Below are 14,215 nucleotides of genomic sequence, written 5' to 3'. Positions count from 1 at the left end.
GGGACAGGAACATCAGAAGAAGAGAGGGAGAGAAAGAGAGAGAAGGGGGGGGGGAGGTGGGCAGGGTCCCTTTAAAAGGGAATATAGTCTGAAAAGTTATTTTCAACTGTACAATAAAGTAAAAAATAAACTGAGGGTAGTGACACACCAGCACTCAAGAAACAAGAGGCAGAAGAGTTATTTCAAGTTTGAGAAACACAGAATGAGTTCCAGGTTAGCCAGGACTATGTAGCAAGAACTTGTCTCAAAAAAATCCAGATCACTGCTTTTAAAACCCACTGAGGGATCTGTTCATTCAAAGGGAAAGAGTAATTGGGATTTAGTTTGAGAATGCAAAAGAATATTTTGAATAAAGCAAATAAACATTTCTACTTTACAGTAAATAAATTTAAAAGTGAGGGTTTAATGTCATATACACATATTGAGAAAGACAGGCAAGGTCGCACATAACCAGGCTGTCCCTGAACTTATTATGCATCAGAGGATGGTCTTGACCTCCTCATCTCCCTGCCTCAACCTCTCAAGTGTTGGGATGACAGGCATGTGCATCACACCTGATTCTAAACATCCCTGCATGACTATGTGCATACATTTTAGACAGAGGTATACAGAGTGTGTTTTAGTCTATGTAGCTCCAGTGGGCTTGGAACTCATTACTCAAACTCACAGAGATCTTCCTACCTCTTAAGTGCTGGTATTAAAGGCAAGTGCCACCCCTCACTTGGCCTTTAACATGTTTTAAATGAAAATTTCTTTTTAAACCATATTTAGTGAGAAGCACTATTTTACATTTTTTAAAAGTTCTTTGATAAAAGATAATTCTAAAAAATAACTTCATGAGACCATACAAGTAATTGTTTTAGTTGTTATTAATATATAAACAAGTTCACAGGCCACATAAATACTAGAAAATGCTATGGTTATTTTAAAATAAGGAGTGAGAAACATAGTGTCTCATTAACAAAAGTATCTGCAGGGCTTAGCTGCTCTTCCAGCACTCGCATGGTGGCTCACAACCCTCTGTAACTCGGTTCCAGGGGATCTGATGTTCTCTTCTGGCCTTCCTGAGCACCAGGCACACAGATGGTGCATAGGTATACATGCAGACGAAATACCCATAAACATTAAAAACAAAATCAAACCACAAGAATAAGTTATCTGCAATCTTAAAGAGCCCATCTTGAAAACCTCTGTGGGCTCTCTAGAATATACTTTAGACATTCAGTAACCTAATATGGAATAAATATATCACTACAAACATGAGTACTGAATTATTTTGTGAAAAATGTGAGGAAGAAAAAGGCAGTATATTTATGTGTGAAATGGAAACAGAGAAGGCTAAATTCTCATCTTCCAAAGCAGAAAGTTAAGAGAAAACGTGAAATAGAGCAGTCAAAGTGGTACAGTTGGGGCTGGAGAGATGGCTCAGCGGTTAAGAGCATCGCCTGCTCTTCCAAAGGTCCTGAGTTCAATTCCCAGGCAACCACATGGTGGCTCACAACCATCTGTAATGAGGTCTGGCGCCCTCTTCTGGCCTCCAGGCATACAGACAGACTGAATATTGTATACATAATAAATAAATAAATAAATATTTAAAAAAGTGGTACAGCTGGAGTAAGAGTTGGGGCCAGCAGAAGGCAAGATACTACTAAACCCCTCTTCTGTCAAGTTAAGAGGATATTTCTTGTCTCTGCAGACTCTAAGTTCTGAGATCAAATAAGTTTTTTGAACAACCACGTATTTACAAAACTCATAAGGGCAATCGATTATTACTGTAACATTTGTAAGGTAATGTTGAAATTACTTGTTCTGAGTTTTGTTCCACTGGATCTAGCTGATTCTAAGGGTCTCATTGTCTTTCTTTAACCATGCAGAAATTCAATAATGTGAATTCATTACTAATCTGAGTAGATAAGATTACTAATGAGAACCCAAGTACACACAAAGTCAACCAAGGGAAAAGACACCTGACTAAAGATTTGAATTAGGCTTCTCAAGCAGAATCACATTACAGGCAATCATGTCTGCGAAAGGACAAAGTCTGGAATGAGCACAGCACCACGTAAGCGCTCCTGAAAACAGATCAGATGTAGAGGGAGGGTGAGAGATTTCCCAAGTCTTGAGCTTGGCAATCAGATAATGAGAAATCTTGAAAAAGATGGTACCCAGTCTTTTCAAAGATCTGACACAGTTGGCTGGTTATTTCTGTAAACATTGTGATATTAGGGTAAAAAAAATGGATTTCTGGAAACTCACCAGAGACAGCTGGAATCAATATGGATGAACCCCAGAGGTAAAAGAAAAATATAAAAAATAGTGCTTATAAATGAAGCCTCCACTGATGTCTATAAATGGAAGCTAACAGAAAGAACAAAAACAAAAAAATAAAAAACACGTCACAAAGACAATTTAGAACAGCAACCTCAGAAGCCAACATCAAAAACACACGAAGCATCAGTCAACAGCGTCTCACATGCAGTTTTATTGGTCCTTCTTTCATGAACGTTCAATAAACACTGACGGCACAGACACAAAGAAATGACATACTCATCTTTTGTTTAGGATTCAGAAAGAGGCAGTCATCTTAGGGAGACTGGATTATACTGAATTTTCCCATAGCAAGCAATTTAATGACCACTGTTGCCAATGTATGCTACCTTGCAACTCTAAATCACCACACAGGGTAAGGAGGTAGCACAGGGGTAGAGTGCAGAGATGCTGGGTTCAGCAGTACACCACACTGAACTTGCACCACACTGCACAGCAGAAACAATTCCTAAACTGCCTCATCTAAAGTGCAATTCTAAATTTAGGGGTATGTTAATAATTTTCCAAGGCTCAAGGAAAAAATGTTTCTTTGATTCTTAATATCAACGAAAATTCTAGCAAATTGGCAGTTTACTTAGGACACAAATTAAAAATCCAGAGCATAATAAACAAAAATGATGCCTATGTTAGAAACCATCAGGGTTCATAAACAGGTTAGAATGGTACAAAGGAGAGGCTGAGAAGGGTTGAGTGGCGTGGGAAAAGGCTAACCAACAGTCACTAAGCTCCATTTAGAGGCCGTAGTTACCTGAGTGCAAGGTAACTACAGACAGCGATCGTATACAGTGCACTTATAAAATGTCAAAGATTTTAAATCCACTATAAAAGAAACTCCAAAGCTTTGAGATCCATGTTTATGCTAATTTGGACATTACACAGCAGATATGTGTGTACAAACCTGCTCCAAGCATCAGTGGTACATGCCTGTAATCTTAGCACTTGGAAGGAAGAGCTAGAGTAGAGTTCATGGCTATCCTGGGCTACATACTAAGTCCAGGCCAGCTTGGACTGCACAGTAAGACTGTCTCAACAAACTAATTAACTAATAGTTTTCCAAATATGCACAACATGTATGCATCAACTTAAAAAGAATAAAGGCTGGGGTGGGGGAATGAAGTAGGAAACAGCTTCTGGCGGCACGCATTGTTTTTAAAAGTCATAGTCAATTTAAACATACTAGTTATAAAGATCAGTATACATAACAGATGTATCTGTTAACATTTTTCAAGTTATTTTATATGTATAGTTTTGTATGCATCTATGCCTGTGCACTATGTGTAGGTATGACACCTACAGAGGTCAGAAGAGCCCCTGAACTGGAGTTACAGGTTGCTGTGAGCTGCCACACAAACAAAACAAAACAAAGGGAACTAATGAAACCCACCATTGTACAGGAATGACAATGCTGTTTTAGTGTTAGTATTAGGAAACAGATGCAGGCTTCCCTAATTCATTAATTAAGCAGGATTTAAAATGTCATGTTTATCCTTTTTTAAAATCATTTTTTAACATAAGTGGCAATAAATTCTTTGTTTTTTTGAAAAGATTTTTTTTTCTTAAGTTGGTGTTTTGCCCGGATGTATGCCTGTGGGAGGGTGTTGGATCCTGGAGTTACAGACACATTGTAAGCTGCCATGTGGGTTCTGGGAATTGAACCTGGGTCCTCAGGAAGAACAGTCAGTGCTTGTACTGGCTGAGCCATCTCTCCAGCCTTCTTTCACATAATTTTTTTTAGAATTTTCTTGGACTTGTCACCATGGCCTTTCTTGACAATGTGAAGCAACTACATGATAAATTTGTGAAATTTGCAAATTTCTTCTAATATGTTTGAAATCAAGTTTTAGTTAATTCTAAGGTGGACACTTGGCTGAGCAGCTTATAAAACATGCCTTTTAATTTGTAGCATGTCCTCCTCTGATGACTGAGCTGTCTTCAATCTTGTTTAAGAGACTGTAAAGACTTTCTATGTAACTCACAGATTACTGCAATAACATACAGTCAATGAAGAGACACTCTGATTTCATAAATACTGAGTTATGAAACACTAGCTGGAATCAAGAAAATTGTGTAATACAGCTCAGTTTTTATAACATATTCTTTGGTGCTCTAGAGTTTTTAAAAAATGAAGCACTTGATGTTTTTCTCTAAATAACTCAAAAGCTGCCATTAAAGATTCACTGCCTGAGTTTTCAAACTACCAATAGAAGTCTATAGAGTAGAACTTCCCTTTTCACTTGTTCTAAATGGGGCAGGGTTCTGAGTATAGCCCAGGCCTATTTGAACTTGGAGCAATTCTCCTGTCTCAGCTTTTCAAGTGCTGTGATCACAATTATATGCTACGACATCTGACTTAAACAGATTTTACAAGTTATATGCTCAGAACGCTTCAAAAGATCAATAGCAGAAAAGAACAAAAATGTAGAATATACTAGAGCTTAATTCTTTATCAGATCCAAGATACTCCTTCCCCAAAGAAAGCTATGGAAGACATTTTGAGGAAAACTGAGAAAGCTGAATATAAGATGGTGTGCTAACTCCCTGGAAATAGATGACACTGGTTATATGAAGCAATTATTTAGAGGTACATTTTATATTTGTGCTCTTCAAATGGGTTAGTAAAGGGCAAGCTCTATCTTTGCCTGTGTTTGTGCACCTAAAGTGCTCCACCCCCACTTAGAGCAAGACAATGAGCAGACAAGAGAGGGAGCCAAGGCAAATGTCCCTGAAATGAATGACAGATGAAAAGTCATTTATAAAATGAATAATGAATGAGGACATCCATTCTGCCTGCTTTCTTTCCCATTTACTTTTTCAGGGAACTCATTTTCATTTCCCTCAACCAAAGAAAAATCAGCTTCACAAGTCTTACATAACAATATTTTAATGTCTCCTGAAAAGTGATGTTCACCTTACACAGACTGCCTCACAGCACTTGAGCTAGTGCACAGTATATTTATATGTTGGGGTGATTTGCTTGCACGCAGGTCTTGTGCATCATGTGCCCTTGGAGGCCAGAAGAGGGAATCGGATTCTTGCAATTGGGTCATGGACAATTGTGAGATGCCAGCCTTTGAGCGCTGGGAATCAAACCTAGGTTCTCTTGAGGAGCAGCCAGTGCTCTTAACCACTATGGTATATTATATACACCACATGTACATCATAATTCTCAATCATCAGCAGGCAGAATTATAAGAAATATTTTATCTTGGGTGGTTTGTCCCCTAGATATTCACTTGAAAGAAAACATAAATTCCTTTCACATTAGCCTAGGAAGAGTCTATTCCCAGGATTCCTGTAAAGTCAGAGGAAAGACTTTCAGATTTCTCTGTTATGGGGGCTGTTCTCAGTAAAGGAAGTGAACACTGATTAAAATGAGGATACTTTATGCACCGTTAATCGTTTATACTATGCTAATTTATTTTCAGAATTTTTTTGAGGGGCTAGAGAGACGATGATTCAGCAGTTAAAAGTGCTTTCTGTTCTTCTAGAACCGGTTTGGTTCTCAGCATAACATAAGGGGGCTCACAGTTGCCTATAACTCTAGCTACAAGGAATCCAACACCTTCCGGCCTCTACAGCAACTGCATATACATGGCCGGCACAGACACAAACACACACATCTAAATAAAAGCAAAACAAATCTTAAAACATGTTTTCCTTGAGCGTGCTTGTAACTGCAGCTCTTAGGCGGTGCTGGCAGGAGGAGCCAGAGTTTGCTAGTGTGAAGCCGCCCTGAGCTATCCCAGACCTGTCAACCTCTCACACTCACATATATGAGTCCAGTGGTGTATGTATGCCACCCCACAGACATGTACATGACAACATCCACACACACACACGCACACAAATAAAATCTTAAAGTTTTCTAAAATATTTTTCATGTTGGGGGTGAATAAAAACCTGAAAAAAAAAAAAAGATCTAATCTAGTTCAGGCAAATAATAAGCACCACTTTCTCAGTAGTTAGTGTATGCTATACAGAAAACCCTTCATCCCACAACGACATGACTTCCTACTGCTTATTCACAACAGTGAAATGTTTTCACAACTATTTTGTTCAACACACTGAAACCTTACACTGCATCACAGACTCTGGAAGGCCCAAATGAGGCACGGTGGATAAGGGAGACTAGGGATGAGGAGGATTACCAACACTGACCTTATTTCTCCCTGGGTACATGCACCTATACAGGTGAACACACGTGCACAAAACAGGAAGAGTCATGTCATATAAGAAGTCAGATGTATCTGTACTCCGTGTGCTGTCATTGGGATCTGGAATGTCTCCCAAAGTCCATTTGTGAAGACTTGGTCTCCAGCTTGGCACTGTTAGAGGTTGCCCAAAATGTTAAGACATATGGCCTGCTAGTGGGTTTTAGCTCACAGGAGCTATGTCCTGTTGGGGGATTGTGGAAACTCAGCTCCTCTTCCTCCTCACCTACCAGAGTAAACACTTCGCCACACTAGGTCCAGGGGTGCAGTATGTTTGCACAGTAAAGACTAGAACCCCAAGACTCCCAACACAAACCAATCTCCTCTCCAGCCAATTTCCTCCTGGCCTCTTGTGCTGACAGAAAGCTGACCACCACCTCGATAGACTGAATGATATGGATTCTTACACCACTGAACAAGCTACTGTGTTATGATTATAGCCTGTGCACATAAATCCAATTCAAAGATTTTAGAAGCAAAAGAGACCATGTCATACAAGTTTCCTCCAAACTCCTGCCTTTAGCATTTTGTTCTTAAGACTGAGTAAACCCATCATCTCAAGCCTACCAGAGCACAGAGGCTCCTGGTTTCTTCGTATGAGCTGATGGCACCTCACTAAAACTTTCTGTGATTCTTACTTCCTTTCTATCCTGACTGTACTCACTACATTAGAATTACTTTTACAAGAGTCTGATTTCCAAGTAAGTTTAAGCTCCATGAAGGTAGGAGGGTTCAAAGGATCCACGGTTCAAGGTTACCCTTGGTTACATAGCAAGTCTGAAGTTAGCCTGAGTTACATGAGACCCTACTTAAAAACAAAACAAAACAACAACAAAAACCCAAAGCAAAAAAAAAGTTTGCTTTAATCCTTCGATTTTAAAAATTAATCTTGGAGAGCTGGGGAGATGGCCCAGTGCACAAGCTAAGAACCCAAATTAGGACAGCCAACAACCACTTTAAAAGACCCTGCTTACGCAAACAACCCTATGTAAAATCAGAGACTTGACAGAGTTGAAAACAAGACTTGACAGAGTTGGAAGATGGACACCCCTCCATGAAGACTCCTACACCCACTTTGAGAATACAGTTCCAGTGATCCAAGACTCTAGCAGGTACTACTTAAAACTTGGGCAGCTCCTGACAGTGCCAAGCTGGAGACCAAGCTTTAACCCATGGACCTCTGGGATACAAATACGGCTGGCTTCTGCTATGAAATGATTGAAGCTGTTTCCCCTTCTTTTCTTGTATGCATGTGTGTTCGCCTGTGTAGGCACACATGCATGCTGAGAAGTAAGGTTAGTGTTGGTAAACTTCCACAACCTCTCTTCCTTTATTCTTTGGAAGCACAGTCTCTTAACCCAGGGCTGCCCAATACCAGCGAGGCTCATGGCAGTTTGTTTCAGGGATCTCTCCCTAAAAAGGCTAGAATTACAAGTGGGCTGTCATCCCACCTGGCATGGGTTTAGGGATCTGTTTGGTTTTGTTTTTCTTTTTTGGTTTTGCTGTAACTTGGAGCCTGTCCTAAAACTAGCTCTTGTAGACCAGGCTGGCCTCAAACTCACAGAGATCTGCCTGCCCCTACCTCCCAAGTTCTGGGATTAAAGGCGTGCGCCACCACCGCCCAGCTGGTTTAGGGATATGAATTCCCATTCTTCTTACTGCTAAGCAAAAGTTGTAACTGAGTCCATGTCAAGTCCCTATTCTGCTAATGTTCTTAGATATTTCCCCTCATCAAAGGCTGTCGACCCTGGAGAGTATCAAAAATAGTTTCTTACACTTCATTGTTCTGTGGAATAAAGTTCAAGTATAGGTGGAAACTACCCAGCAGCATATTAAAAACTTTATACTCCCAGATTCAAGCTCATGCCAACCCCTTTCAGCCAACCCTCCAAGGTTCTTCAGTACTTTCTAGGGTTTACTTGCAGGTAATGTCCTACTTGTACTACCTGGAGAAAACCATGGTCCTGAAGAAGTTTTCCTGCTTAACTTCAACACTCTGTTATTTATGCTTTCTGCCTTTATTACTCTGGTGCTTCGTAACTGTGTTGGGAAGGGAATGTCCATTATGTCTCCATAATGACACTGTGACAGGATTGTTGGTTGAACTCTTTGAGAGTTGTCAGGAAGAATGAGCAGAGGAAGGAACAGTCCTTACAGATTATTATTCCTTACCTGTACTTAGGTACCTGCTGCAGAGAGCTGGGAGGAAAACAAAACCCACAACACCGTGAGCTCTGTAAACAGGGTTGTGGGAGACCAGGGGTTTCCAAGGCCTTTTCAGGAGTCTGCATGGGTAAACTATTCTCATAATGGAAAAAAGGAGACTCTTTCACTGGCTCCCAGGTATCCAGCTGAGGTTTCTAGAGCAACACAGTAATGTGATGCATGGTTACTCTGACAGCTAATGGATGTGTGCTTTGTATTCTTGTGTTTTATGGGATTTTCTAAGGAAAGCTCTTGGGATCATCAATAACCTTTTAAAAAGAGTACAAAGTTATACTGAAGACAAAAAGATCAAGAACTTCTAGCATATAGTGAGAAACAAAGCAAAGCAATTGAAAAATTGCTATTTCAAAGCAAAAGAAAAAGGCCTCTGCATTGTTCTTCATATTTCTTCCTACCAACCCAATCTATAACTAAATTTTTCTAATATGTTAAAAACAAACCAACCAACCATGAAAGGAACTATAAACAGCAGAGTCTACTCTCTAGGGTGATCTAGACAAGTCTCTTGGGGGCAGAGCATGGCTTTATATACTTGGTTGCTGCCTGAAAATATCTAATTTCAGGCAATAAGAATTCTTATTTCTTTAACACGCAGTCATATTTATGCTCTGAAATACTAATAGTTCCATTCTACTCTTAAGAGCACTGCTTGAATTACATGGAAAACCACTGACAGTTTCTACTATCTTGCAAATCTTCTCATGGACATGTTCAAAGTTAACTTGGATATGTTCCTTCAGGGTAGAAGCTCAATTCTTCCCCATGGCTACTTGTTTCAAAGTCTCTCAAGCACTGATTAAGGGGTCTGGGTAACACACCAAAGCTGCATCAGCACTAATTTGCCTGTCTTCCTGGGAAAGCAACCAATTCAAAGTATATACCTTGCCATTTGAGAAGTTGTATTCAGCCAAATACATTTTAATACATTATAGGAATTAAATATTTAAAACTATTTCTGTGGAACCAGAATTTTTCAGGCTGCATATGTTTGGGGAGCAAAACTTAGTGGTAGAAAGAGAGCCATTTTAATAAGGCACTCAGACAGACCCTTAGAAACCAGAAGACTGAAAAATCAAATTTCAATTATTTATGGTTACAGGAGGCAAAGACTATCACCAACTAACCTGGAAAAATAATTGAAATATATTCTTGTAGCAACTTCAGGTCAGAGATCTTTTATAAAAAATACAGAATACTGAGTACTTGGATTATGTGCCTGCCCTTTAAGTTAGGTGCTAGAATAGGGAAGACTGACGTCCTAGAAGACGAGGTCTATCTCAATGGTGCATAGATGCCCATGGATCACAATTTTGCTTTGTGGAAGCTATTTGTGTTCTTAATACCGCGGATCTCTGTGAGTTCGAGACCAGCCTGGTCTACAAGAGCTAGTTCCAGGACAGGCTCCAAAGCTACAGAGAAACCCTGTCTCGAAAAAACAAAAAAAAAAAAAAAAAAAAAAAATCACCCCCTTTTTTTCTGAGCTTAGCCAGCCTTACTTCTTACTCCAGAAAACACAATAGAAGGAACTTGAGTAATGTATACAGCAGATGCTAGCACACACACACACTTAAGTCTCTTGATTTTTTGGCAAACAATTTAGGTAAAAATAACCATTTAAATTGAAACAATATATACAAAGAGCCTAACCAGGCACTGTTTCTTTTCTATCAATTTCACAAAAAGATCATAATTAAATTAATGCTGACACCTAGTGACAAGAAAGAATATTTGTATTTTGTATTGAATTATATTTTCTGAAACCAATGAATCTAAAACCAAAGATCCATCAAAGGTCACAGAAAAACCCAGGAATATTAGGTAAAGAAAGGAAGGAGACTTCCTTGTTTCCAAAACTGTATGTGCAAGTATAAACCGGCTGGGAAGTGGGAACGAGAGCAGCAGAGGGACTCCTGATGAAAACGTCTTAAATAATAAATCTGTAATAGCAGGCCAGGAAAAGAAGCTTAAGATAAAAAAAACGAGTTCTGACTGATAGGGCGCTCGTCTGGCAGGTGCAAGGCTAAGTTGGAATTCCAGAACAGTGAAAAAAACAGTCAGACACACAACAAACACACACAGATGAATGAAAGAAGAAAGAAAAAACTGAGGAAAACGACTAACACAGAAATAAAACCTAGTTTTTCTCGATACTTAACAACTGCGGACATCGCAAGATTCCCAAAGCCATGGTCTGGCCGACCGGCTCAGTTCAGTCAAATGCTATGCCCAAACACCATGTACATAAAGCAAAAATTGTGATCAGATGCCACTTTATAAAATATAAAGTAATATTTACAATTCCACATGAAATTCTAGGATGACGTTTTGAAAAATCAAGGATACTGTATTCTGAAATACCTACTCCCAACTGAAGAAATTTTCCCATTCTGGAGACTGGCATGGTTGAACTGCTGTATAGACAAGGGGAAAACACACACACACACACACACACACACACACACACAACCTGCCCACCGTTTGAACGAATGATTACAGGCTGTTTGAAGATGATTTCCTCCGAAATGCGATTACTGTCCATTTGGAGCTGAAGTACAGGTCTAAAATATGGCATATAGATTATTTAAGAAAATGCTACACACAGCACATTCAGAAAGATGTCTTTGTCCTTTTATAAACAATCCCGAAGACATCTAGTTACTACATAGAACCAGCTCATAATCACTTCAAAATGCCCACCTCCTTCAATTTCCTGACTACTTAAAGGATAAATTCACTGGACGGAAGCGAGAGACCTTCCGGAACCAAGGAATTCACCAAATCCTCGGTCAAATCCTCTGCGAGGTAGCAAAATTCCAAAGGCATTTTTTTTTCTTACTTTTTAAATCTCTGATCGAACGTGTTATTTTTAGGGTATAAATAAACCACTCCGACGGCGGGGGTGGGCGGGGAGGGTGGGCTTGAAGCACTTGTTTAAAAAATGATGGCAAGACCTGGGGAAGGCGGGTAACAGCTTGTCAAGGGGCAAGTTGCCCCACGATGGCTGGATAGGAAGTGACAGGGAGCCGAACTGGTCATCTCCCAGGGCTTTACTTAGCGGTCAGCTAAGGCTCGGGTTAAAGCCACGAAAACACGGTGCAATTTTAGAACCTCAACGGGGGTTCGCGGGGAGGGGGACGGGGGGGGGGGTAGACCAAACCTACTGCATCCTTTTCAACCAGGAAGCTTGGGCGGCTGGAGGAACAATACACTAGTCTTGCAACACAAGCCCAGCCTAGCTGGGATCCTCTGCCTACTTGGGGAGTGTGCTCCCGAAAAGCCGGGCACTGGGGACGGGGAGGGAAGTCAAGGCAGGGTGCCAGCCCCCTAGGGGATCCCTGTTCCGCCGGGCGGCGGGCACCAAGCCTCAACTCCGTTACTTCTCGCCGGCGGGCGCGTCCCAGGCTGGGGGCGAGGAGACCCCCCAAAGGCGCGGAGCCTCGCCCGCCCGGGACTCAGGATGCCGGTGCATCAGCAGCAGCAGCAGCCGGCCGGCCGGCACCGGGAACACTGCCCGGCGGCAGGAAGGGGCGCGCTCCCGGTCCCGCGCGGGCCGAGGGTCGCGGGGGTCCCGCGGGGGGCGGGGAGGCTCACCAGGCGGAGCTGACTAATTTCGTCGTAGGACATAAAGCTGAGTATGTTCTCGATGGCTACGATGGGCAGCGCCACCAGTGTGTTGTTTTGAGGCAGGTGGTCCGGAGCCAGCGCGGGCGCCGCAGGTGCCTGGGATCCCGGCTGCGGGGCCTGCGACGGGGTCGGCGGGGGCTGTCGCTGAGCGGAGCCGGAGGCCGAACAGGAGCCGCCGTCGCCGTGGCTACCGCCTCCTTCCTCGGCCATCCGCTCCTCAGACGCCGCCGCCATCTTGGGAGTTTGAGTCCTTCCTCCACTGTAAAGGGACCAGGACACTTCCGGTGCGTCACTTCCTCCTTCTGCCTCCTCGGGGCGGGGGTGGGTGGGCAGAAGGAGAGGGAGGAGCTTGTGGGATGACAGGAGGAAAGGGACCAGCGTTTGCTGGGCATCCCATGGAAAGGAAGATGCTGTACACCTCAAGAAAGGTGGTCTTCGCAATGATCAAAGATTCTGTAAACCGCGAGAAAGGTGGTCGTCATGGTCCCTTATCTGATTGGAAACTACCTGAGGGTAGCGGAGCGCGCCTTGCTAAACTGAAAGAAACTGGGCCAGTTTTCAGTTCAAAGCAACTCAACAAAGGACGAGAAAAATCATGCTATCTTCCTAAGTTTAGATGGAAATTTGCATTTAGAGCAGCATTTCCCAAGAGTCTTTGTAATAATTTCAGCATAAAAGAGGAATAAATCACCGTTACGCAAAAACTACAAGACAGTAGACAAGCCCTGAAAGCACGTTAGTGAAATAAAAACAGAGGCACATACTGTATGACTACTTTTAGATGAGATGCCTCATATGGGCACATCCATAGAATCAGGGACCAGAGAGATGTCCCAGAGGTTGGAGCACTTGCTTCTCTTTAGAGAACCTGAGTTTGGTTCCCAGCATCTACAATGGGTGGCTTGCACCTGCTCAACTGAAACAGAAGATCTTAGTGTTTGCTGAAAACTGAGGACAAGGGAAGTGTGGAAGACGACAGACAGTTAACAGGTACATTGTTTCTTTTTGTGGGTAATGAGAAAGTGGAATTAGGAGCCAGGAAAATGACTTAGTGGATGAAGACCCTTGTTACTAAATGGGACCATCTCTGATCTCCAGGACCCACATGGGGGAAAGAATGGAACAGACACACGCCTAAACAAATAAATATAATTTTAAAATGAGATTAGGGGTCTGGTGGCGTGGCTCAGGGGTTAAGAGCACATGTTGTTCTTGTAGAGACCTGGGGCACACACCTGGCAGCTCTGTGCAGAGAGACACAAGACAGCAAAACACACATACACATGAAATAAACCCAAAATATGCTTTAGTGGAATTAAATAGTGGTAGTGGATGTACAACAAAACACTGTCTTGTATGCTTTAATGACTTGTTTTAAATTTCTGTACCTATGGACTTATGTACATGTGAGTATGCCTATGTAAGAACACTTAGTTCCCAGTTGGTGGTGTTGTTTGGGGATCCTTTGGGAGGTGGGGCCTTGTGAAGGAAGCTGTCAGTCACTAGGGCTGGATTTTGATTGTCTCTCACCCAACTTCCACTTCCCTCTCTGGTTTGTGCTTGCTCCTACTGCCATGCTTGCCGCTTGATGTTATGTCTCCCCACCACGGGGGACTCTTTTTTATATATGTTGCCATAATCATGGTATTTTATCACAGGGATAGCAGAGTAACGAACACGGACTTGAACTTGTGATGTCTCTGCCACCCATGATTCCATTTCTTAAATGTTTCATCCATGATGATCAAGGTTCTAGTGCATGTGCCATGATGAACACACTCAAACCAGACCCATATCATAGAAACGATGGTTAGTATTCAATAGGT

At 41.9% G+C, this 14,215-nt stretch overlaps 1 protein-coding gene across 1 annotated transcript in view; it reads right to left on the bottom strand.

Annotated features, from left to right (window-relative positions):
- Positions 1–12,637, bottom strand: part of Fbxo28 (F-box protein 28) — a 28,048-nt gene extending 15,411 nt beyond the window's left edge. The window contains exon 1 of the mRNA XM_038349503.2: positions 12,357–12,637. Within this exon, the coding sequence (XP_038205431.1) occupies positions 12,357–12,623 (267 nt within the window). The 5' untranslated portion in view covers positions 12,624–12,637. The remainder of the gene's footprint in view (positions 1–12,356) is intronic.
- Between the last annotated feature and the right edge of the window lie 1,578 nt (positions 12,638–14,215).

This window comes from Arvicola amphibius, chromosome 12 (genome assembly GCF_903992535.2).
Source record: "Arvicola amphibius chromosome 12, mArvAmp1.2, whole genome shotgun sequence".
Classification (NCBI taxonomy): Eukaryota; Metazoa; Chordata; class Mammalia; order Rodentia; family Cricetidae; genus Arvicola; species Arvicola amphibius.
The sequence above is the reverse complement of the archived record's forward strand: the minus strand, read 5'-3'. Positions and strand labels throughout refer to the sequence as shown.